This window comes from Micropterus dolomieu, linkage group LG04, assembly GCF_021292245.1.
Source record: "Micropterus dolomieu isolate WLL.071019.BEF.003 ecotype Adirondacks linkage group LG04, ASM2129224v1, whole genome shotgun sequence".
Classification (NCBI taxonomy): domain Eukaryota; kingdom Metazoa; phylum Chordata; class Actinopteri; order Centrarchiformes; family Centrarchidae; genus Micropterus; species Micropterus dolomieu.
Genome location: NC_060153.1, coordinates 12,932,492 through 12,959,424, shown reverse-complemented (window position 1 = coordinate 12,959,424; position 26,933 = coordinate 12,932,492). Strand labels below are relative to the sequence as shown.

The 26,933-nt window shown below is 41.1% G+C and overlaps 1 protein-coding gene across 3 annotated transcripts; it reads left to right on the top strand.

Moving 5' to 3' along the window:
• On the top strand, positions 1–26,866 carry lcorl (ligand dependent nuclear receptor corepressor-like). 3 transcript variants are annotated; one of them, XM_046048528.1, is made up of 8 exons: positions 1–104; positions 1,050–1,115; positions 5,008–5,096; positions 6,876–7,002; positions 8,464–8,688; positions 9,842–9,923; positions 18,737–24,252; positions 24,360–26,866. In XM_046048528.1, the coding sequence occupies exons 1-8, from the start codon at positions 11–13 to the stop codon at positions 24,365–24,367; spliced, it is 6,207 nt and encodes a 2,068-aa protein (XP_045904484.1). In that variant the 5' UTR covers positions 1–10; the 3' UTR covers positions 24,368–26,866. The 3 variants fall into 3 exon arrangements, with proteins under 3 accessions (XP_045904484.1, XP_045904486.1, XP_045904485.1); XM_046048529.1 differs by lacking the exon at positions 1–104 and adding an exon at positions 184–429; XM_046048530.1 differs by lacking the exons at positions 18,737–24,252; positions 24,360–26,866 and adding an exon at positions 12,548–18,559.
• The last annotated feature ends 67 nt before the right edge of the window (positions 26,867–26,933 follow it).

The following is a 26,933-nucleotide window of genomic DNA, read 5'->3' as shown; positions in this document are numbered from 1 at the left end:
AGGACACAGAATGGCGACCGTGCAGTGCTCCAAATGCACGGCAGAAAAGAGAGGGTTTCGGCGGGAACTTGATTCTTGGCGACACAAATTGATACACTGCGTTGGTAATCCATCTGCAGTTTTCATAAATTGTTTTTAAAAAAAGCTTGAAAGAGGTTTCGCCCGGCGGCTGAGGCATCGCTAACAGTACCCGAGCTGCAAGATGGCTAGCAAATGCTAGCTAAGTAATAGCTAAGCTAGTAGTCTGGCACCATAGGCGGTTAAGTTAAGCTGGCAGGCTAATATTTACCAGCTGGCTAGCCTCTCGAGTTGGCTCTTTCCTTTGTCCCTCTGGGCTAGCTTGCTACTCGCCGGTGCTAGCTCTTTCACGTATTTTTATATGACTGAGATGATATCGTACATGTATTAGTAAGGCGTACCGTATAATGTGTAAGTTAGCTAATTGATAGTTACAACGTTTGCTAGATTTGTTTATTGGCATATATGTTGGCTATGCTAATGCAATGCTAACAAGCTATGCTAACATGAACGGTGGTGTTATTTGGTGGAGGGGATTGTTGCTACTTTAGGGCAGCTAATGTCAGTGCAATATGAGAAAAGCATACACTGCAGTGGTCTTGGGTAACCGTTTCCCGTTACCGTTTGCTATTTTGAGCAGGGTTTTTTATGCTGCAGAAACCGGTAACCATAGGCTAGCTCACCCGGAGTTACCTGAATTTCTCGTTGTTTAACGTTATAACATTAACGTTTAATCACAGTGACAGCAACTTCAGGATACTCAAAACAAAGTAAAAATTGAAATGATGTTACGGTTATTCACATTTATTGTTTGCGTTGTTTACCATGTGATCTCTGAATCTCTATAAAGCTTTGCAGGTGTTGGGTGTCTGGTTTAGGTTGACAACTGGCTTTAGCTGAACGTGTGTGGTTGCCGTCAAACGGGTTTAGTTTAGTACAAGCATAAAAAACACCCAAATGTCAAGCACTTCAAGAATGCATACCTCAGTCAGTTCATTTCTGACTATTGTTTCTGTTTATTTTTCTCACAGGGTTTGAAAGCATTCTGGAGGGAATCTATGGCCCGATGCTGCTGAGCGACCTCAATTTATTTGATGGTGGGTTTTTGTGTTGGTACATTAAAAAAAGGCTTGATCACTTTGTGTAATCATAGGCGTATTTTATATTTATTTTCACCAAAAAACATGAAATGACCAAAACCAGCAATACATCAGTCTTCTCAACCCTGTCTGTAGCACTAAGGCACATTTGTTCCTATGATTCAAATCTGTAAAATTGTGTCTCAAATATTTAGTTTTTTGTTGTTTAACGGCTAATAAAGTTTCCCCAGCAGTCGGCCCCTGATGTTTTTAGAAAATGTTACTCAGACCGGAGTAAAGGGTTGTAGTATTTTCAGCCATGGATTAATACACATTTGGTTCTCTAATGGGTATTTATCGCAGCAGTATAGTGTATTAGAATCAGCTTTATTTGCCAGTTATGTTATGTGTTAAGTTATGTGTACACATATGAGGAATTTGACTCAGGATTGTACATTGCTCACGATGTGCTTACAATACAACAATAATAAAATCACACACAGGGAACACATAGAGAACACATACACACTATTAGGGCTGCAGCTAAGGATGATTTTAGTATTAGAAGCTTCTGTAGATTATTTCAATGATTCTTCGATGCGTTGTTTAAGAAGTACTTTTGCTTGGTGGCGGCAGAGAGAGCTGGAGGTGAGTTAAAAGGTGCAGCTCCCCGACACCCAGTTAACTCATGACTGTGAGGTTACAACTCACGGCCCAAAAAGGAGAACAACAAACGCATGTGTGTACATCTTCAGCTGAGGACTGAAGCTTACTTTGGTTAGCCTTCAACTCAACAATCAATCATGATTTCAGTTAAATGCTAAAATTGCTGTTACTGTTACCATGTCTGTCGTCCACTGTGAGAACACCAGGTGCTTTTTGATCAGGTGCCGTCGTGCTGTTGCCGAGGCGACATAAATTTCGTTTTACGGTGGAAGGACGGTAACATTACAGAGTTGTTGTTTTGTTTAGCTTGAAATAATCCCATATTTTGGACACTTTATTCTTTGTCCCTCGCTGTTTTTTTCTCTCTTCCTCCACTTTGCAAACAGCTCCGTTACAATCACGTCGTGTTCACAGCGTAAGCACGATGTGCGACAGTAATAAATGTCCGTGCGTAACAGTGTGCTGTATAGTTATATGGATTAAACGAAGCATCGATGCAAAGAATTTGTGTTGATGCATTTTATTAATCGATGAATCATTTCAGCCCTACTATAAACAAACAATATAGACAGATTGAGACAATAGTGCAACAGATGCAGTGTAGCTCCGCTTTAATCTTGAGAAGCTGCAGTCTGTCTTACACTGTAAATTTCCTGCTAAACTGAAGCTTTTTGAAGACCCTTCACTGCAAAACTTAGACTGTGAGATTGACAGTCGAGTCAGCCCTAGTATACAATATATACAATATACAAAATGACAGTATGAACAGCTCTGAAATAGAAAATGATAGATAAATGTTTGTGTATTTGGGATTGCATCACTGTAAACATGTATTCAATATTTGTGTGCTCATTCAGTTTCAGTTCAGTTTTCTGTTTCAGGCATATAATATTAACCCACGTTATTTTTTTAAGTTGGACTCACAACTACAAAATGTAAATATTTTTTCTTTATACAGCTACTAATTTATAGTCATTTTAAAAGTGAGTCATTTCTTATTTGTCAGATTCCACTATGTGCAGTGTGCTGCTAGTCACTCAGACATCCAAAGTTTGGAAGAAACATTTGCAGCATGAATAATATGCAGCTATATCATAAAATATACCAGGAGCACCACTAACCTTGCTTACTCATTTAAGTAGGCAGCATGTTATTGGACTTAAAGGAGCAGTCAACCTAAAGCAAGAAGAAACAACACTAGCACATTGTACCCTAATTGCTCCTGGTTTACACTGATAAATTAAACAGTAAGGTATTTAATTTGCAAGGGCATACTCCTATATGGCATTGATTAAAATGTTGGGTGTAGATGGATGAAAGTGACCCTAGAAACAAGGCACAGTGAGTACATCACTGCCCATTGTGTGGCAGTAAACGTTAAGTCAAAATAAGTACCCTAATTCAGATACAGATAATGCAAATTAATTGTAATATAAAATTTGAAAATATTAAAATTTAATTACAGCTAAATGAAATCCTGTCAAGTCAGCTTTGAAATCTAGTGTATCATTGGAAATTGATCTGTTAGGGACCCTAAATATACACCTGCACTCTTTACCATTGATAGCTGTACTATCTTTATTAGCTTGCAGCATGCTGTCATAGACCACTAGCACTTGCAGTAGCAGCCAAAGGAAACAGCCAGCTTGACACTACTGTCAGTGCAGTCAGCAGTGCCATCTGGAGTTTGAATGAGGCTACACAGGAACATGATGTGTGTAAGAGACCTGGCAGCCATTATAAATTGCCCAGTGAAAATACTGTTTCAGTGACCTTGCTTTTGTATTTTGTGATTGTCCAATTTTAAGAGTACTGATCTAGTCATTTTTAATATCAGCAATTGTGTGGTTGTAACAGCATTTATTGACGGCAGCTAGATGTGGCCAGTATAAAATCTTTTATTGTATATATATTTTCATGCCCCTATCAAGATAGACAGTTACATATAGATATACACTATATTGCCAGAAGTTTTAGGCCACCCCTCTGAATCAGTGAATTCAGGTGTTCAAACAACATAAACTCAGCCTCGAAGTGGTAGGCCACATAAAATCACAGAGCGAGGTCAGCTGAGACACACAGCGCGCAGATGTCACTAACTTTCTGCAGAGTCAATAGCTACAGACCTCCAAACGTCGTGTGGCCTTCAGATTAGCTCAAATAGTATGTAGAGAGCTTCATGGAATGGGTTTCCATGGTGAGCAGCTGCATCCAAACCTTATATCATCAAGTGCAATGCAAAGCGTCGGATGTAGTGGTGTAAAGCATGCCACCACTGGACACTAGTTCCCTGGAGTGATGAATAACGCTTCTGTCTGTCAATCCGATGGATGAGTCTGGGTTTGGCGGTTGCCAGAAGAACAGTACGTGCCTGACTGCATTGTGCGTGTGTGTGTGTAAAGTTTGGTGGAGGGTTGTCTTCCAGGGGTTGGGATTGGCCTCTTAGTTCCAGTGAAAGGAACTGTTAATGTTTCAGCATACGAAGACATTTTGGACAATTTCATGCTCCCAACTTTGTGGAAACAGTTTGGGGATGGCCCCTTCCTGTTCCAACATGACTGCGTACAAGTGCACAAAGCAAAGTCCATAAAGACATTGATGAGTTTGACATTGACAGGTTTGGTGTGGAGAACTTGGACTGGGCTGCACAGAGTCCTGACCCCAACCCGACAGAACACCTTTGGGATAAATTAGAGGCAGCTAATGTCAGTGCAATATGAGAATAAATATTAGAGACAGCGAGCCTGGCCTTCTTGTCCAACATCTGCGCCTGACCTCACAAATGTGCTTCTAGAAGAATGGTCAAAAATTCCCATGAACACACTCCTAAATCTTGTGGAAAGCCTTCCTAGAAGAGTTGAAGCCGTTATAGCGGCAATGGGTGGGCCAACTCCATATTAAACCCTACGGATTGAGAATGGGATTTCATTAACCTTCATATGCATGTTTAGGCAGGCGACACAAAACTTTTAGCAATATAGTGTATATACTGAAGCAAAGATCTCAGTACATATCTATCGTCTGGCGTTATATGTTGTCATATAATTAGGGTTGGACAATGACAATATAGATCATGTCAGCAGCGTACAAAGTATTTTTTGGCTTAAAATTGTGATTTATTGTGGTTGATAGTGATGTTTGGAACCCAATTCTGCCTTTCGTCAAACTTGTGACCATGTGGCTGTTTGGTCCTTGATGTACCCTAATTTATTAATGTCTGGTAATGTGATATTGTGTTTTTCAGACTGTGAACCTGAAGAAGTGGATGACTGGTCTCCAGAAGCAAGCTGCTCTCAGTGTTCATTCTGCAGCCTTCCCCTAGACAAACTCAGTGTAAGAATTGTCCTAGTCAAAAAATGAACTAGCTAACAACAAGAAGAAGTAACAGTTCTGATGTTCTGTCTGTGTATATATCTACTAAAGTTAGCATGCTAGCCAGCTAGCCCTGGCATATTCTGTGTTGTAAAACCACTTGTGCCTCAACAGACAATAGATTGATAGTATAGTTCAGTATAAATATCACCTCCGTACTGTAGAGTTCTACGGCCGTATTACAGAAACTTTCTAACCGGCAGATCCTATCCGAACTGCTTGGTTACCATGATAATAAGGGCTAGGAACTGATTTAGGAAAAAGGCCATTACAGATTAAAAGTTCCTAAGTTAATATTCCTTTCCTAACTTTAGATTAGAAAAGTATATTACAGAAGCATCCTAACTTCGTAAAATCTTACATAAACTCTCCTAACTTTAGGATAACTGTTAAGCTGTCCTAACTTTTACTTTTCCACCAGGTAGTGTTTGCTAACTCGGTTAATCCACATGGCTACTCTTTTAACTGCTTTTACAAAACAAAACAAATGTCAACAGGTGTGTTCATGTGTTTGATGACACTCGTTAGTAGAAAGGCTGTAGCCGATGTAACGCTAGATAATGTCTCATTATTTAGCATAATGTAAAGGCTTGATGTAACAAAAGGATCCTAATGCGAGTCTTTAAATCGTTAAATTCAAGAAATACATGAAAAACATGGTGACGTTAGCCTGCAACCTTTATTATTAGCCCTTTTTTTTTTTTTTTTTTTACTGTTATTAAGTTTCACGAGAAGATTAGCCTTTTGCCAGGGTCACTGAGGGAGCACAGGAGCAGCCACCAGCGGTTTCATCTACACTTGGGACACAACAGTTGCCTGTGTCTTCATATCACTGTAAATTGACTTATTTTCTTTTTGACAGCATCAGCGCTCCGCTGGATGCCAGATATGTGGCGGTCCTAGCTAACAACAGTTATGACCTCATGTGTGATATGCTGCTCTAAATGTTTTTGGAGTAATTCAAAAGGTGTAGAGTAGTCTCAGTTCTTGTCATTGTACCTTTAAGTAATCTTTGGCTCTTGACAGTTGTAATAATGATATTGTTTGTTATAAGATTAGGGATGTCATGATACCAGGAATTTAGTAGTCGATAACAGTGAAAGTTCACGATTCTCGGTACAGTATTTCATACCATGGTTGAAAACAAAACAATAAATCCCATTAACTTCAACATACACTCCTTTTAATAAAACATTTTTAACAAAAAACAACTAACAGCTGTAAAAGGTGTGAGTGGATGTCCAAGAAAAAATGAGAGGTGATTTGGTTTCAATATATTCATGAGCAAGCTATGGAAATTGCAACCTTGCTGTGTGCTTGCTTAATTAATTAATTATCTTAACTTTTTACAAACTCACAGATGTGAAATGTTTAAAGGTGGCCACTATTTATATTGGCAGTGGTTTGAGATTTCTATGTTGAAAAACAAAACCGATGATTGAAATGGATCGTATTGCACTTTTATGAAGGTCTCTAACTCCGCCTTAAGCCACAGGTGCACTGGACAGACATTTAGTTCTTTGCACTATCAACTGCATCGTCATCTTTGGTGATTTTAAATTGATCAAAACTGTGAACTTGGGTACCTGATGTACTGTAGAACAACGAGTACCGTCATGTTTTCAGAATTTTGGCAATTTTGGAATCAACACCCCTATAAGATATATAATTGTATAGGATAGGCTTTATAAATGGTAGTAAAACAGTCAGAGAGGTAATGTTTCTCTTTTTTTCTTATAGGATCAAGTACCTGCAGCCACGTCGCCCCTCTCCTCCCCCTCTGATTACTCTCCCTGTCAAGCTCCAACCATCTCTGAGAGCAGCCAATCAGCGCACAGGTTCCTCCAAGCTGTGTTTCATAAGAAAGGTGAGTCATGGGTCTGTGGAGCGTGGCACAAACATGTCAACTTATGATACACTAAAGAGCCTGAGGCGCACAGCTATTAGCTTGTAGTCGCCTTGTAGTTATTTAGTTTTTATGTATCTAAACCGAAGAATTGGCAGTAACAGTAACAACACAGGACTGGTTTGATTTGATTTGTCTGCTTTGAAAAGCTACAGATTGCTTTGGTATTTTTGCTTTCCACCAGCACTTCTGTAGCTGTTTCAGATTGAGAGTGTATTCATGGCTAAATCAAATACACTCCCAGTTTTGCTGATGTTGCAACTGCCACACTAATACAATGGAGGTGAATTGAATTTTATTTGTTTAAATATTACATTTGATTATATTTTCACACTCAATGTCCTGTTCCTCCTGGTAATCCAAACCTTGATTTGTCAACGGTTTATCTAGAGGGTCTGTGGTTGGAGGACCTCTACATGTCATGAAGTCAGAGGGTTCCCCAGAATGTACTGTTTAGTTTGATATGAGTTACGAATGTGAAAGTAAATAAGTCAGTGACTTAGATCAGTTTAATGACTAATTTCCATATTCGCAACTCAGCCTTGCAGTTTACAAAGTAGTAATGTATCATGGTACATTTAATTTTTATTTCACAGTTAGAGCTGGGTGATACGGCCAAAAATGTTATCACGATAAAACATCTCATATCATTTGATATCAATAATTATCATTATATATGTCAAATCATTATTTTTTCAAGTTTAAAGGCTGATATTTGGCTGACCAGATGGTTATTGTGGTTTTTAACTATTCTTTATGGTCAGAACATGACAAACAATTGCCAAACAGTGGGTCACTTAACAAATCTGATAAAAATTGATAAAATCTTTTATCAACAAATATGCATGAGTAAAATTAAGTAAATAAAATTACGTATCTTTTATCAGTCCCTTTTCCTCAACAAAATAAATATCTTTACCGAAAAATGAAGTGCTAATTTGTTCGTGATTCGAAATGAATTAAACAAACATTTGTTATATTGTTATCAGTAATGAGATATATATATATATAGTGTGATTACATAATAAGTTCTGGAAAACCTATTGAGGAACTGTTATGGTATGAAAGGAACAGACAGGAATGCACACCATCACATCTATACAAAAATCATAGAACAATCTACCAGTGGCATAAACACATCTTGATTATTAAATTATACTATTGCCCACTGTGGCCTAATACATGGTATGGCACAATCTCTGCCAGTTTACACATTTATATTGTCTGACCGTATAATTGCCACCCCTACCTGGCAATTTTAACAAAAAGATTTATTGCAAGATGTCAGAAAAACCTGTGTGGGAGGACCAAAAATACCCCAAAATTTCCTCTTTCCTTATCTTAGAAAAATGGAAATCATGCTTGTTTTGTCACACGTCGAATTTTTCTAACTTTTATCTTCACCTGTGTCGTCTTCATTAGATGTGCCCCTGGGCTGTGATTCCAACATCCCCCTGGTAGCCCAGGAGCTGATGAAGATGATGATACATCAGTTTGCCATGGAGTACGCAACCAAGTGCCTACTCCACACCAGTACAAATGTTGTTATAACAAGGACCTCATCACCGTTGTCAGAAACATCAGATGCCCCTCTGGACCTCACAGTGAGCCGAACCGAGGAGGAGAAAGAGAGTGAATGTGAACCAGGTGGGCAAAGCATCGAGCAAAGTGTGAATTCAAAGCCAATAAATAAAACTGATGATACACGGGGCAACTTTTTGAGCAATGTTGCTGGTGCCAAGTCTGACTATGTTTTCAACGGAGCGGTGGAAGAAGGGAATTAAGGTAGTAATCTTTACTCATTACCATTGACGGCAACATTGCCCAGCACCGTTGCTCTAAAAGTTGCTCCATGTATCATCAGTTTTAATGTTTACAGCTTCCAACGTTTTAAGACTATACAGTGTCCAACGTAACATTTTTCCCCCATTGGCCCTCTGGGCCGGTAGATCACAGTTTTACTGGGTCCTTACATATTTTTACTGGCCCAGGGGGAAAAAGGGGGAAAATAACACGATTTACTTTATTAATCATATACACAATGTAGCTTAATGATTCATTCAAACAACAAAGAACTGATTAATTTTCTTCTTATAACATTTTAATTATTTCTGTATTAATTTTTTGATTTGATGGGCTGTTTGCTTCTGCATATTTAAAAACACAAAGATAAGGAGGGACTTGTTGCAGATATTGATTGGCGACATACAGCCAATCACAATCTGCCACGTCATCAAACAAACGTAAAGCCAATCACGTTATGTGACGTTACCAGCAGGCGCAGGGCCCCGAGCAGATCTGACCACCCGAGCACATCTGGTACCTACACCGGCGCCGCTCCCCCCCCCCCCCCCCCCCCCCCCCCCCCCCCCCCCCCCATCTTCCTGGCCTGAAAACCTCCAATGCTCGAGTAGAGGTGACTGAGCTAAATAGAAAAATGTAGCTTGTTGGTCGTGGTTAGTGGTTACTTTAGCAACAAATAACTGTTCATTAGCACACTCTGTAAATCACAGAGAGTTGAGGCAGAGAAGCCGGAGGACACGGGGAACTTTAAGACATCCAGCAGTGTTGCCTTTGTAGACAGCGTAGGACGCAGGCAGCGATATTGACAGAGAAACTGTGAACTGGCCTGAATGGGCCAGTGACTAGCCTATCAACTTCCCCAAGATAAATTTTTACTGGGCATTGGGCCATCGCTTATGTCGAACCTTGAGTACGGTGTAACATTGACACCGACTGAAGGTTCCAAAGTACTCTAACTCAAACCCTAACCAGTGTATGTTCATTCTTTTTGTAACAGATGGCGTGCTTGACCTCTCCAACAGGAACTCTAACTGCTCAGTAACTTCATCAACATCCTCATCACATCACAAAGCCTCAGGGTAAGGGAGTTTTTTATTTTTGGATTGCCTCTCCATAAATTGCAGTGGTATTCAGCCTTGTGGCAAAATCCACACAGAAGATCTACTGTGGATATAAAAAACTACACACCGCTGTTAAAATGCCAGGTTTTTGTGATGAATGAGACGAAGATAAGATAAATCATGTCAGAACTTTTTCCACCTTTAATGTGACCTTTAACGTGAACAATTCAATAGAAAAACAAACTAAAATTATCGAGGGGGAAAAATTAAAAATAAAAACCTTACGATAACCTGGTTGCATAAGTGTGCACATCCTTAAACTCATACTTTGTTGAAGCACCTTTTGATTTTATTACATCACTCTTCTTTTTGGGTAGGAGTCTATTGGTTTGCAACATGTTGACGTGGCAATATTTGCCCACCTGTGCACAGCCCTCTTCAGATCACCCCACAGATGTTCAATTGGTTTCAGGTCTGGGCTCTGGCTGGGCCATTCCAAAACATTAATCTTCTTCTGGTGAAGCCATGCTTTTGTGGATTTGGATGTGTGCTTTGGGTCGTTGTTGTGCTGAAAGGTAAACTTCCTTTTCATCTTCAGCTTTCTAACGGACACCTGAAGGTTTTGTGCCAAAATTGCCTGGTATTTGGAACTGTTCATAATTCCCTCCAGCTTGACTAAGTCACCGGTTCCAGCTGAAGGAAAACAGCCCCAAAGCATGAAGCTGCCACCACCATGCTTCACTGTGGGTATGGTGTTCCTTGGGTGATGTGCAGTGGTGATTTTGCGCCAAACATACCTTTTGGAATTATGGCCAAACAGCCTTGGTTTCATCAGACCATAACACATTTTCACATGTGCTTTTGTAAACTTCAGCCAGGCTTGAATGTTTTTCTTTGAAAGAAAAGTCTTCTGTCTTGCCACCCTACCCCATAGCCCATTCATATGAAGAATACGGGAGATAGTTGTCACATGTACCACACAGCCAGTACTTGCCAGAAATTCCTGTAGTTCCTTTAATGTTTCTGTAGGCCTCTTGGAAGCCTCCTGACCAGTTTTCTTTTCGTCTTTTCATCAATTTTGGAGGGACGTCCAGTTCTTGGTATAGTCACAGTTGTGCCATATTTTCTCCACTTGATGATGACTGTCTTCACTGTGTTCCATGGTATATCTAATGCTTTGGAAATTCTTTTGTACCCGTCTCCTGACTTATGTCTTTCAACAATGAGATCTCTCTGATGCTTTGGAAGCTCTCTGTGGACCATGGCTTTTACTCTGAGATGCAACTTAGAAAATGTCAGGAAAATCCTACTAGAACAGCTGAACTTTATTTGTGATTAATCAGAGTCACTTTAAATGATTGCAAGATGTCTATGAAGATTCTCAGTCATCCAGGTCATAGTTATCCAACGAAGGTTAAAATCAAGGGCAACTGGACTTGGTTGAAGATACTGATACTGAAGATACTTTAAATGATTGCAGTTGTGTAAAGAATTCTAGTTAACATGAGTTTGAATGTGACTGGTTAATTCTGAACACAGCCACATCCCCAGTTATAAGAGGGTATGGACACTTATGCAACCAGGTTATTGTAAGGTTTTTATTTTTCATTTTCCCCCCTCTTAAAATTTCAGTATGTTTTTCAAATGAATTATTCATGTTATAGGTCACATTAAAGGTGGAAAAAGTTCTGACATGATTTATCTTGGTCTCATTATTTTACATCACAAGAACCTGGCATTTTAACAGGGCTGTGTAGACTTATATTCACTGTATCTCATTACTGTTAATTAAAATTGGGGGTTCTTCTTAAATACAATAATACATTTACACAACCTAGACATTTTTGTCCAAACCCACTATGACTGATCATTACTTTGCATGTGAGAAAGTCCCCATTTCTAGCTGAGTTCAGCACTATTGTCGACGTCATTTCCTTTTAGGAGTATGGCATGCCTAAGATTCGAAGGTTAGCGTCAATACTTTGTTATTACTGTAATTTTTACTAGTGCTGTTTGATTTAACTAATTAACACCTCTCTGGCCTGGGTGATATGCATATGCCTTTGTTTGGCAGTGCTTTGAGTCAGTTCATTGTAAGTCATTATGAAGAGCTAGCTTGTGTTTGGTGCTTTGGATCTACGGGGTTGACTCTTTTATCTCTTGAGCGGTAACGTCACAGCAATGGCACCGTATTGTAACATTTGCCAACAGCTCAGGATTGTACAATGAGGAGAACATTGCAGTACCTCACAACGATTGCACTTCCTTTTTTTACTGATCCAGTTATGATGAGTTTGATTATTCAACCTTCAAGCATGTCTCACTGAAGGATATCACAAAACTACAGGGATTGTGTGTGAGCGCCAAAGTAACCCCAGCCATTCACAGACTGTCCCACCTGGACGTGAAGAGGCTTTGCCACACACAGAGTGTGTGTGTGTGTGTGTGTGTGTGTGTGTGAGAGAGAGAGAGAGACACACAGCATCAGACAGGCATGAAACATAACAGTCGCAGTGATGTTACCAACACAAGGCATAAAGGAGTGGACCCCTCGCTCTGCACCCCCCCTGTTCCCTATGCCAAAATCAAACCCCCTCCATCACCTCCATCCTGACCCTGCTGTTTGGTCCTCCCATCCCTAGGAGGCAGCGCAGGCAGAAGGAGGAGTACATTGAGAGGAGCTTGGAGTTGTCTGAGGGGTTGCTGTCCAAGGCCTTGAAGGATATACGTTCAGGGAGGCTGCAGGCGCAGCGTGCCGCAATGCTCTATGGAATACCCCTTCACACGCTGAGGCAAGGTCTGGACGGCTGGGCTGAGGGACAGCTGGGGATGCTACATCAACTTGCACCAGGAAGCAGAGATTTCAGGGATGATGTGACGACATACAGTGTGATGTCATCCATGTTGGGCGGTGAGGCCCGTCTTGTGCTGCAGAAGGTGGCGGCGTGGGCAGAGCGGGCGGAAATTGGAGAAGCTGCAGAGGAGAATGGAGACTTGAGTTTCTCTTCATCCTCTCTTAGCTTTTATCAGCCAAGTGGTCTACAGAAAAACCCCTCCCACTCTTTTCCCCAGCTCAGGGATGCTCTCCAGCCCCCAACAAGTCCCACTCCCAGTCTGGAGCCAGCCACGCCCCTGCGTATTCCTCAGGTCCGTTCCGTGTCTGACCATAACAGGTCAGTCCCAGCTGAGAACTGCAGCGTGGCTGAAAACTTACACCAACGTACCTCATCGACAGAGGGTACTGCCATCTCATCGACAACTACTGTTAGACCTTCATCTCTCTTCAAACTCAGACCTCCTTTCTTACCATATGGCTGCCCGAGCATTACCAACCAGTCACCTCATCGCCTGGGACCACGTGGGTCCTCTCTGGATGATTCAGAAGAGGGGGCAGGTGGCCGGGATAAAGACAAGCAACCGAGAAAGAAACGCGGGAGATACCGCCAGTACGACCACGACCTGCTGGAAGAGGCCATCACTATGGTGATGGCAGGTCGCATGAGCGTTTCCAAGGCCCAGGGCGTTTATGGGGTGCCCCATAGCACACTAGAATACAAAGTCAAAGAGCGCACTGGAACACTGAAGAATCCGCCCAAGAAGAAATCTGCCAACTTTTGTTCATCCAATTCCAACTCGTCTGGTTCTGGTACCATGGCCGGTTCCACTAACTCAGGGACTCTTGCCTCAGCTGCTGACGCTAAGAAGTTCTAGACCACGAAAAGCCTCTAGATCTCCTCAACACTTGAACACATCACAACATTACAAGATAAATGTTTTCTGGAGACATTTGTTAAAACACAACACATGCCTTTACAAAATATATGGATATCGATATTCAGGTCTTTTAACTATGTGTCTGTAATATGATGGTGATACTTTTAGCTGTATTTCTCTAGCTTCATCCTGGGCTTTGATTAAAACAGCTATGAGACAGTATTTTTCACAAGGCGGCGGTGCTCATTGCAGCTTTTGTTCACAGGGGCTGCTCAACAAACAAAGCTAAAAGATCTTAAAGGATATGGCTTGCATTATATTATCTGTTTACTGTTATCTACAAATCCCATGGAAAGACCACAACTAAAAAGGAATTTTTATCCTGCTAACATGTATTGTCTTCATGGTCAAAGGCTGGTATATTGAAATGCTTAGTGGCAGATGAGCACACTGTCTGCACAAAATGTATTACAGAAGTGTCGTTTTTGTCTCATGACTGAAACTTTGCTGCTTCAGTCCATTACCTTTTGGATTGATCTTATTCTCCTGTGTCCCTGTTTTACAGTTGTGCGTTAGAATATATACCCACACATTTTTCTATAATAATGGAGTTATAAGGCACAGAGGTATACACTGTTTTCAGTGGCTATAAAGACAATACTTTTAAATATATAGTAGATCAGTTGGGTTTTGGTCTCGTTATAGGGATTTGTCAGTAATAACAGGATAAAATAACACCAGCATTAACCTTAAAGACCTTCAGGAAGTTCTGATATATATTTTTTTTTTTATTATTATTTGGTTCTTCTTTAAAGGTTGTTTTCCACCAGATTGCCCAGGATCAAGTTTGAGAAACACAGTTGTGGAGCTCTTTGAGCTAAGAAATAAAGTATGACTCTCACATTTGCTAGCTGTTAGGTTATTCAGGTTTGATTCAATTCTTAAAGCTCCTTGTTAATGGGGCGTTGATGATTGTCATTTGCAGCTTTCTATCTCTTTCTGGGTATTTTACCTAGGCTACTGAAGTGACTTAGAGCCATTATAACAGATAAAAAAACTCATTGCTATTGGTAGACACCTCTACAGAGATTGTAAAGTACTAACTGCTGTGGTGGCCACGTCTGCATTATGAGTTTTTGTTAAAGAGATTAGCTTAAGAAAGCCATTTTGTGTCCACATAGTTTTCCTCTGTATTTGTGCAAGCTAGTCTGAACATTGTATTGAGTGTAGTTGGAATGCAACTGTGTGCAGCATGTTTTGAAATGTGCACTGATAAGCTTGGGAAATCTGTGTTATTGTGTATGTGTACTGTTTGTGAAATATGTTCTTTTATTATCACAAATATTTACTAATTCTACTACTGTAGCTGTATTACTGTAAACCTCATACATGACTGCTGCTTAAAACTTTACTGGACTGGACTGTTTCCCCGGCACAAAGAACAGCTACAACTAAGCTTAAGTCAAGTAATCTGATTGTGAGGTGACATGCAATGTAGTGTGTGTCTAAATGAGGGGTTGGAATTTAGTTTCTTCATAGGGTTAAATGTTATTGATGGTTGATTGAATAGGTTACTGGAGTTTACAGTCATTTTCCGTGAAAAGTCGGCGGTGTGACAATGGCTTGATTTATTGCAAGGCGTAGAGGCTTCTTTGTCTGTGTCCGGGGGAAAGGCTAAATGTTGTGTCTGCCTCTGAGATGGGCCTATTTCCATTAACAGTGCTATTACCAAAGCAGCAGTTCAGGGTTACACACACAAAGCTGCTTGGATTTGTTTTGCTGTGATGTCAGCCTGCCTGTCTCTTTCTCTCTCGAACCTCGTTGCCACATATACCTCTGAACGTTATCTGCCTATAGCCCAGTGTCACGTTTCACATCAAGGCCTCTGTGTTATGATACTGAATCTGCTGGGGTATGAGCCTCTTATTAGTTTAGGAGCTGTTTGCCTCTCAAGGAACAACGCCGATGGGCAAACGTATTGCCATCAAGAACAGTTACACTTCTTCAAGTAAATTATTATACAGTCAGTCAGCTGTTTGGCGGAGTGTGAAATAATTTCTTTAATGGCTTAAATTCTGCCCTCTGGCATTTACAGGAGATCTGCCATGTTCCTAGCTTGCACCAGGAAGCAGATTCCTGGTGCAAGTATTTGTCCTTGTTGGTTGTCTTTGTATGTGTTAATTGTAATTTTTTGTCTAATTGTAGGGCTATATAATTATTTTTTAAGATTTTTGGCTAGATTGTTTGGCATTTCAACCTCTTGTTAACTGTGGCATCTATAGAAATACTCCTGCTTCTGAATGTCTCCACTCATAACAGTACACAGTGCCCGTGTCTGGGCCTACAGCATAGTGCAGCATGATGTATCTACTCTGGGAAGTATATATCAAAGGGCCAGTTTCTAAACAAGCCTCTTGATGAAAAGAAAAGGATACTTATTTCATTATATAAGTTTACTTGCAGTATATATTGGGAACACACCGGGGCTTGTTTGTTTGTTTGTTTGTTTCTTTCTTTCTTTTTTATTTTGGACTGAACTGGCAAATCTTTGAAACGACTTAACAGAAATCTGCTATTTATTAGGGGTGGGAGAAAAATTGATTGTTAGATGCATCGCGATGCGGACGTGGAAGATTCAGACTCGATTAACAAATGTCAAAAAATTGATTATTAAATGTTAATTGATAACGTAATGTCGATGGAACACAAAAGGTGGAACTAGCGGAAGTGCTGCGCCCGGACCCTCTGTGGCGCGCACATAACAGGAGAGACCAGCATTCCCCTGTATTCGGAGCACCACCGCTGCTGAATGAATAACCACTCTACTTAAATGTCACACAATCGTTAATATCAATGCGCAAGTAAATGATTTTAACTCACACACTGTGCAAGCATGGTGACACTCACCGCTTAGCTAGCTCCCTGCCTGTCCTGCGAGGCCGAGCGAATGAGAGAGCCCGAGGGGCAGAACTTGACAGTGAACGTAATGCTGCGTTCCATTTACCTCGGAGGTCGGAGCTGGGAATGACGTCACACCCGAGTTGATGGCGTTCCAGTTACAAGTTGGAAGACCTCGCTCGGCTAGCCATTGTTTACAACTAGCCAGGTTAGCCATTGGTAAGCCTTTCCAAGTCGGAAATTTGACTTAAGGGGGTGTTCCCTCTGAAATTTCTGACTTTGAACTCTGAAATTCCAACTTCCCATGTCAAATGGAACGCACCATTAGTGGAGAAAAACACTTGCAGTACATTTGTCTGGTAGTAAACGTGTAGTGTAGGTCACAGTGTGTCCGTTAATAAAAGTCTGTTGTTTCCCCAACTGTTGGAAAAGTGAAGGCGGTTAGCACTAGCTAACATCTCCCCTGTACACCACGTTTTTTGGCTGTTATGTAACATTAGTTAAATTAGTAACGAATATTAATTAGCTCAGCTGTATGTCATTACTAACTTAACTACTTATCAAGGGTTGAGAGTATCAGGTACAAGCTTAGACTAAACTGGTGAACAGCTCTTGTACACATACTGTACATCCTAAGTTATATTTCAGTTTTCAGAGGAGTCTGACAACTGGTTGTCATAGAAATGAGGGACCATGGAGATGAGGTTAATGAAATGAATTAGGAATGCAAACTAATCTTTTTAAGCTAATTTGGAGAGTTTCTTTTAGATTTTAAAGCTCAAATTAAATGCTTAGTAATTATCCAGAGATCCTAGAAAAAAAATTATGCATCGAGATGCATCGATAATCGTTTCATAATCGCATCACAGCCCTCTGAATCGTAATGGAATCGTGAGGCGCCGAGAGATTCCCACCCCTACTATTTATGCATAAATCAAATATTGCACTATGATTTACAAGAAGCATTTTTATTGTAGAAACCTGTTTTGTGTTGTTGCTGCATACTTATTTATTGATTGTGCTTCAGAACTGTGATTTTACTAGTTTGATTGTTGTAGTTCTTGATTTGTATTGCGGCACTTTGATGCAATGTGAAATGTATATTGCTACAACTGCATGATCGCTTTTAAATGTTAGCCTATATAATTTTTTTAATCCTCAAATGACACCCCCTTACTATAGTGGTTGTTCAGTGCTTATGTTAAAAATTAAATTATTTAAGTGATTTAAAAATAATAAATCAAACTCAGTAACACTACAGATTGTAACACTTACACTGCAAGTAGGCCAGTTGAGCAGGTCTGGACACACAGTAATTGTTCGTTAATATTATCTACTATCAGACACTTTTTTTTTTATGTAATTAAAATGAATGACTTGCTTTTATAGTAAAATAAATCACTCACAGGACCTGATTTAACTGTTAGATGATTTGAGTTTTTGTTTTGTTGGTTTTTTTAACTGTTTTTGGTAAAGTTCTGTTGAAAAGCACCTTTTCGTTTAAGCGTTTCTACAATCGTTCCTTCTGCTTTTAGCAGAATGTTATCGTTTGCCTTCAGCAACCCATTAATAAAACAGTTCTCTAATCAGTTGCCTGTCATAAATTTACTAACATATGGTTGATTTCAGGGTCTGGCAGATTATTACCAGTAGTAGTAGAACAATTTAACAATACTGTTTTCAAAGAACTGCTTTTTCATGCTGGTTTGACAGAGGCATGGTAATGAACTTGATCAGTCAACCCCAAAATTCAGCAAAAGGCAATCACAATTTGTGTGTTTCAAAATCTTTATCACTTGTTTGTATTATGTAAAAGTGGATTTCATTTAGAGTCCATACTATCATTTCATGGACAGAGAGGCTAACTATCAGAAGAAAACTTTTTTTAATCCATCCTAGGGTAAATTCATCTGTGAACTTATTCTTTTAGAAAGAATAACAATGTTATTCTGATGATAGTAAATGTAGTAGACTGCAGTTGGCACATGCTGCAGGCTACAAACGACTATAATACTCCAGCACTAATAAAGACATAAAATGAATTGATATAAGGGTAAGTACACTGTTTGCTATGGCTGTGCAGGGAGAAATTTGAAGTGGTGTGAATTGCTGTCTGCCACAATGTATTTTTGGTTCTACTGTTAATGTGAGTCATTTGAAACTGGGCTCTCCTTATGATTAAAACATCCTAACTCCAGTCTTTTTATTTTTGCCTCTAGCAATTTATTATCGAAACAATTGGAAGATCTGGGACAGCGAGGGACTAAGTGTCGTCAGAGGTCTGTTTTGGATGTGGTTCTCGGCTCACTCTGCCTATCACACCGTTCCTTACTCTACCAGATCCTGAAGCTGGCACACCAGGAAGAATTGCTGTTGTTCCTTAATCACAGACCTTTAGGTCAAACTGAATCTCACTGCTGTCACTGTAGTGTAAACCCAAAGGATAATGTTATCCCTAATGCAGTCCCATTTAGTGAATGTAAAGCCCATAACAGCAGCCCATACTACCCCTTAACTGATTGTGATCATCAACGTCACGGCAGCACAATATATCATCCAGGAGACTGCAAGTCCAGTTGTAGAATCCATCACTTCCCTTTAACTGACTGTAAAAGTGAAACTCCTCTGGGCTCAAGCTACAGCTGTGTGCAAATGTGCAGGATGGGAACCTACACTGTTCTTTGCCCCAAGAGGCTACACTGCATTTCCTGCCAAAGCCTGGCTGTAGGTCGAATCAACAAAATAGTGTGTTCATTTGCATCCTCCCCTTCGTTACCTAAATCCCCTTCACTTTGCACTCCCTCCTCTAGTTTATGCCCTTCCTCATCGATCTGCTGTAACCAACACAACCCCCACTCTTGTCCCTGTTACTCAAACCATGCTTGTCTGACGCAGGTCAGGAACACAATAGAAAAAGGTGTTGGAGATGGGGATCCTCCTTGTCCTGTCCTGAAGAGAGAGCAGAGCCCCTCTCCTCCCCCTCTGTCCCCTATCCCCGCAGACATTGGTAAAACTGACGAAAAGCCACCCTCCCTCCTTCACCATAGACAAGAGGAGGAAGCTGACCTAATGGTTAAAGATTGTTTTGTGAATGCAAGCCCCCAGGAAGCAGATCCGGATACAGCTACAGAGGAGGAACAAGAGAGTCGGACACCAAGAAGAAGTCAGTCTGAGCAGAACCCGAGTGGGACTTTACTCCAGGACGTTGTGAATCGCTTCAGTGAGAAACTGGAGACAATTAGACCTATAGAGAAGGATCCACCTCTGGTTTCCACAGCCATTAATTTCTCTGAAAAGGAGTGGCCACAGTCTCCCTCAACCAGTCAGAACCTACAGTTTCATGCTGATGCCCATCTGACTGAAATCATCACCACAGTGCTTCACACAGGTAGTGCTAGTGACTACAATCTCAGTGAGCTGTTCAATCGCCATGATAGCAAAGAACCCAAGTCACCCAATACCCGTTCCCGTCGTCGCCAAGAAGTCCTTACTGCTATGGCAACACCCGCCGATGATGCTTCAACCAGAAGGCATACTTTACAGATTAAACGAGAGCTTGCCATGTTTGACCAGTCCTACAATAAGAGAAAGGTGCCGCTAGCAAAGAGAGCAAGATTGAATAATGGAAATCTTACTGCATCACACACTTCATCAGATTCAAACCTAATTAAAGAGGAGTCTAAAAAAGAAATGGCGGTGGGTGTCGAACCTGTAGAGAATCACAGACTTAGGGAGGGACCACTGAACATTCTCACTGTAGAAAATGGCAGGGATGAAGTGAAAGAAGATATACAAACAGTTATAGTAACAGACGAAGTTCAGAACATTAAAACAGAGGAGAAAGAAAGGGAAATATCCAGTGAGGAGAAAGATCCTACTCTCTCAGGCACTGAAGTGACCAACACCCCTGACCTGCAGAGCAAGTATGGAGAACAAGGCTCAATCGGTGACTGTGTACAAACACAGATGACGACTGTGACTGCAACCTCAGCAACCTTTAAAGAAGATGGTATGGGTAGTGGCGCTGGAAGTGATAGGAGCCATGAAGAAGCCCCATCAGGTCAAAGCTCTGATAGTGACAATATACTAAGCAAAGGTAAAGATTGCCATATTAGAGGGAGGCAGAAATGTCAGTCACACCAATCCAAGGAGGCAAGGAAATCCAGGAGAAATATAGTGCGTCCACAGCGGTTCTCCTCCTATGTCACAGAGCCCAGGAAGATGTTCTTTGTTGCATGTTTCTCTGAAAGCATTTTTAACCAGAAAACACGAAAGGACAAGGCTTTGACAACTAGCACCCTGGATGCCTTATCCAAAGATCCAGATTCTAAGGACACCCAACTTGAATCAAGAAGGGAAGCCCCTCTGTCCTCACCTGAGCCTACATGGAAGCTTGCGTTTGAATCAAAACATAGAGGACAATGTGAACCATCTAACAAAGAGTCAAAAGGTCTTTCCCCAAACCAGGTCATTCCACAAACTGTGGCTGCCAAAGAGAAGAGTCCTACAAAAGCTAGCTCAAATAAAAGAACAGATGGCACCGAATGTGCTGCCAAACTTTTTGGAAGGCTACGATCCTCTCCAAAAAGACTACAGAACTCGCAGACAATTTCAAGAACTCTCAAAAACCCATCAAATACAGACGTCACCATTAAGTCTTCTACCTGTGTTGAGAGCCCCCCCAACTCCCAAATCCAGTACACTAGTCCAATTAAGCTCATGTTTGTATCACCAGTAAAGGATAAGGAAGGAGTCAAATATAGTCTCAAATCCGCAGGCTTTGGTTCGAGTGGCCATGCAGAGGAACCCTTTGACCCATGTGAAGAGTCGTCATGGTCAGGGACACTTCAGAAACTCAAAAGCCAGAGCATTGAGCCAGCTAATTCACAAGTTAAATATAATTCTTCACCACTAAAGTCTGCTACCTCACCTGCAAGAGCTGCTTGTTCACCATCCAAGTCATCTTCTTCACCATCCAAGTCTTCTTCCTCACCACCCAAGTCGTTGTCTTCACCAGCCAAGTCTGGCGTCTCAAGACCCAAGTCTGCTTCTTCACCAGCCAAGTCTGCTTCTTCACCAGCCAAGTCTGCTTCTTCACCAGCCAAGTCTGCTTCTTCACCAACCAAGTCTGCTTCTTCACCAACCAAGTCTGCTTCTTCACCAGCCAGGTTGGCCTCCTCAAGACCCAAGTCTGCTTCTTCACCAGCCAAGTCTGCTTCTTCACCAGCCAAGTCTGCTTCTTCACCAGCCAAGTCTGCTTCTTCACCAGCCAAGTCTGCTTCTTCACCAGCCAAGTCGGCCTCCTCAAGACCCAAGTCTGCCTCTTCCCCAAAGTCAGCTTCTTCATCACCTAAAATGAGTTTTAGAAGATCAGGCGAAGGTACGCCTACTAAACGTGTAGTTGGAACTGAGAGTCAGAGATCACCAGGTGACTTGCTATCTTTCCATGAAAGCACTCCTCCAAAAAGGCGTCCGGGTCGACCAAAGAAGCTGGGACCACAGCTGGAGCAAAAAGTGAAGAGGCCAATTGGTCGACCACGCAAGCAGAAGGCTGTGGATTTAGAAATGGGGGCGAAAATGGAAAATGGAAAATCTATATTGCCATCTGACGTTGAGGAGAATGTAAACAAGAATCTGAAAATAACAGTGGTGTATGGCCGTTCAAGGAGAAACAAACGAACGGTGTCTGAGGGCTTTGACCAGTTGCAAACAGAATTCCATGATGCTTGGCAAGCAGTGGGCCTAAAAAGTGACTTTGGCTTCTTAATGCACAACTCTAGAAGCAGCTCAGGTAGTATCAAAACACCCTCAACAGAATTGTCAGAGGAACTACATTTTGTCAGCCCCATGAAAGAGTCAGCTCCTCAATCTAGCAGTTACATCAAATGTCAGAAGCAGGATGATTCTGTGCCCTCAAGGAAACCAGGCAGACCTGCAAAAGTTAAAATCTCTGGAATCTCAGTTACAGTAACCACAGTATCACCTAGGCAACGTAAAATTCAGATAAATAAGGAGACTCTGCAGTCTCCTGAAACACAAATTCATAAGAAAGTACTTCTACCAGAATTCAAGTCTGCCAAAGAGCCCTTGACAATCACTCGTCAGTCAACAAGCAAAAGCAGTGGCACAGAGGAAGGAACAGAAACAAAGGATGAAAGTCAAGACAGTTTGCCAAATCAGCATGTTGGAGTGCGTCACTCAATGAGAGTGAGAAAGCCTTCAATCCACTTTCTGCATGCGGTTGCCACCTCCAGATCATACAGCCACAGTAATGCTCTGCTACGGCGCTCTAAACAACTTCTGCTTAACAAGGCTAGCAATGAAAGGAAACAGAGGGAGCAACAGAATAGTGCAGAAACTTCAGGAGAGAAAAGAAAGCTCAATGGACAAGAGAGGAAGAACATCTCTCAGGACCTAAGCAGAGTGGCGGGGGTGTCTGTAGACTCAATCTTTAGCCCAAAAGAGACCCTAAGGTGGTGGGCAGCATCAGCTGAGGAAAATACTATGAACCAAGAGTTTGCCAGGCGAATACGACTCATCTCTGACACCTGGGTTTCAGACACAGTGGAGAACCAAGCAAAAGAAATTGCCTTTAATTCTAAACTAGGCAAAGGCAACAGTTCATTTAACAGGAAGTCAAAACATTCCTCTGTTGTTCGAACACTGTTTGACTGTCCTCCTAACAAACCAAGTTCTTGTAGCATGCAACAGCTCTGTTCCTGGTTTATGCAGACCACAGAGACACAGTCTCTGGCTATTGTCAAGAAGGCAAGCTCCCGTAATCCTTATGAACTTCTGCACTTCCCTCGTTCTGCCAATCAAAAAAGTGTTTGCCACAGTCCTCAGGCAGAGCGACTCCGCAAACACATCAAGAAATTTGCCAAAACTGTGCCAAAAAGTCCTCTGCAACATCAGCAGGCTCAAAGACGGTTGAAGAAGAAGAACATGGCACATTTATCAACACATAATATTAGGCGACGACTTTTCACTCCCAGATTTGCAACAGCCATGCTGGGAGACCAATGGAGGAGAAGCAGAGCATTTGGTGAATACCAGGCCACTTTATGTAGAGCAAGGACAAGGTTCCTAACCCGGGAAGAAAGGAAGAGGGGGCAAAAGAGGCAGAGGACTAAAAAAAACATAAAAGTAACTACAAGTTGTTCAAATGGATATGTAGTGACTGGACTACAACCAAAAGTTAAAGCATTACGCAGATCAGCAAAAGATCAGTTATCTGAGTGTTTGGAGAACAGTTCTGCCACCAGTTCTGTTGATCAAACTCGGGAGCCTGTGGATGTAACCAAAGAGCAGAACCTCTGCTCTAAAGCCTGGAGTCCTGAGACACTGAAGGAATGCCGGGTGTTTCTGAGGAAGATCAACTCTCCAGACAATGAATCAACTGAGGAAGAATGGGACTCCTGTACTGTGACACTGGATGATGGGTCACCTTCAGCATACCTCTTTGCTGGAAAGGAGAGAGAACTAGTAGGAGTTGGTAAAGCTGTGAAAACTGAAAGAAAAAGGAGTGTGAACAGGACTGCCTCAAGAGAGATAGCAGGTTCTGCACCTAAAGCAGTCCAGGAGCAGGGCGAGATGCCAGTGGGGAGGCAGAAAGGCAAATACAAAAGTCCTGGGGTTGTGTCTACTGAACCACCGCAACCACCACCAACGAAGATGTTGAGACAATCGCGAATGAAGGGCCTAACCGGGCCGAGATGGTGCGACTTTGTGTTTGGTAAATACCTTGCTTCTTTTGTTGAATATCACTAAAGACATACTTTTATCAAGCTTCAGTTGGATATCATCACAAAGTCACCTTGTGCTCTTTTTCTTTTCTGACAGAAAACTAAACAAAGCATGACGCCTCCTCCTAACGGAAAGGGACTGTGGTTTAACGTGGTGCCTTTGGACATTGAGCTGACCATGTAGACTGACCATCCCACTATGGTTTAGTCTCACACTCAGCAATTATGTAGCAGTCTAACTTAACAAAAGCTTGATGTTGCACTATTTTTATCCATGGATATGTTTGTACAGAATGTTTGATGTTTTTTTTTTTTTTTTTATTGTCAACTTGCCTTTGTCTTTTCTGAACATGTATAGTAGATCAAATCATTACATCAGAGTTTTAATGAGACAAGTGCTTATACAGTGAGCCCTGTCAGGGTGGCTGTATTGGAAGGAAAGACAAAGCTTGACTGCATAAAGACCGTGCCATCTCTCCAGGGACATACCTCATTATCAAGGCCACCACTTCTTTCACACAGTGACCTTGTCCTATAAATTTTAACGTGAAACCTTTAACAATTTTTAATATTTTAAGTCATTGCCTCCACCATAAAAATGTACAGCTGTAAATCCCCCACTCCCCAAATTATTTTTATTTATAGTCACCCTTACCTTGGCATTGTTTCAGTTGATAATTACTAATTTAATTTTTTTTGTATTTTATATTCGATAGAAGTATTATTATTATTAATTTTGATCCAGCTGTTTGCAATATTTTTCTTTGATGCTTCATAGGGCTGTACAGAAGCTTTTCTCTTAATCTTGACATTCAAATTCTAAATCAACATTTGAATGCTGAGCAGTTTTGGTTCCCCCCCCATCTCAATTCAATCGGCAGCATGCAGTGTGTGAGGTCGGGACTATAAAAACGTAGCGACCAGGTTACACAGCTGTCGCCGTCTCTCCCTGTTCTGTTAGGTCTGTGTTGTGTGACTGTCTGACCGAGGGTGGGGCTGAGCTACACACACGTACAGTGGACAGGATGAAGCATGGCTTCACCTGCATGCATTCGCACAAAATCTGGCAATATGGCTCTTTTCATACAGGATTTTACAGATTTGTGGCAGTGTTTATTTGTGCGTTACAACGTAACTACCGTGAAGCAATCACAAAGTAACTTTTCATTTCTCTGATTCACTGCTTTTCACGCGCTAATGCCGCTCACTTTTTCTTATTAGTGTGATGACGAAATAACACATGATGCCAGACATTCGAAGCTTCATTCAAGAACCTCAGTAGAAGCTTCAAATGTGAAAAACAAAAAGACCTTAGGGACAGCTCTAATGCTTCAGTCACTGTTTGCAAGTCAGTCACCCAAAGAAGTGGTTCAAATGAAGGGACCTTTTGTTTCAACCAAGCCCCATCTTTACCCCAACTACTGTCTGTGTGGGCCCAAACTTATAAATTGTGTATTGAACTATAGTAATTGACCATCAGCCTGACCTAAAACCAAATATGTTTTTCATTATTTCTTATACAGTATTTTTCAAATATTTGCATGTCTTGGCACCAAACTGCAATTAGTACAAATATGTTCTAAATTACTAAATATTCAGTCCCAGACACCCCACAAAATGTAGAGGTATATGTGAACTGATGAGAAAATGGCATTATGCAGTGGTAGAAAGTAGATTCTGATTCATTTGTTAGTTTGTGGGATCTGTCTTGTTTTAATTCAGTTATCTTTATGTGACTGTCGTTTTCTTTTCACCCAAAGCATATGCTGTAAATTGGTGTCAGATCTTCTTCTTGCACTATTCCATCTGAGATTATAAATCCCACTACAGATTCCTCCCCCATATTTTGCACATCCCATGTCCCACTACCAAACCCTACTGTAAAACTAGAGAATATATTTGGTGCAATACAAACCCAGATGATATATCAGTATGTAGTAATTATTTTATTGCTGACAGACGAATGGATGTACACAAGTACCAATGGCCTGGGATGTTAGTTCAGCTGTTTCCATCTTAAAGATATTTCTATACAAACTGTCAGATTGATTTTTCCCACCTGCTTTGTTCTCCTCAGTGAAGCAGAAAAATAACAAATCCATAATTATTATAGCATTAATTTTATCAAATGTACTAGCATTATTTACTGTTTAAATGCAGGTGGGAAATGTGTTGCTGTTAAGGTTTGTTTTTCCCGTAAGTTGCAGCAAGAGACTGCTACCTCCGCTGGGGCTTAGCTAGGCCTACTGCTCTTTTGCTTGTCAACCGTGTGATAGACAAGGCCAGACAGATGATCAGTAAACACTAATCTCGGATCAATATCATGTTTTCCTGCCCTCTAAAGATCCAAGATGTCTGGCTGTAGGTCAAAACTTGTAGTGTGTATTGTGTATCTGACATCCCCTTGTATGTATGTCACTATGGTTGCTGTTTCAACATGATGGTGGTGGCTCAGTCTTGTGATAAATAACCATCAGCCCCCTGTTGAAGAACCTGGTGCTAAACATCTGTTGTATATTTTCTTTATCATGTGTTTTTATACTGTCCATTACAGATGCAACAAAGGTGTCTGTGATTGGAACAATAAAGAGTCTTTTGAAAGAACCAGCGAGTAATGTGATTTATAGTACACAGTGAAATGTAAAAAAAATACGACCCATACAATTTCCAG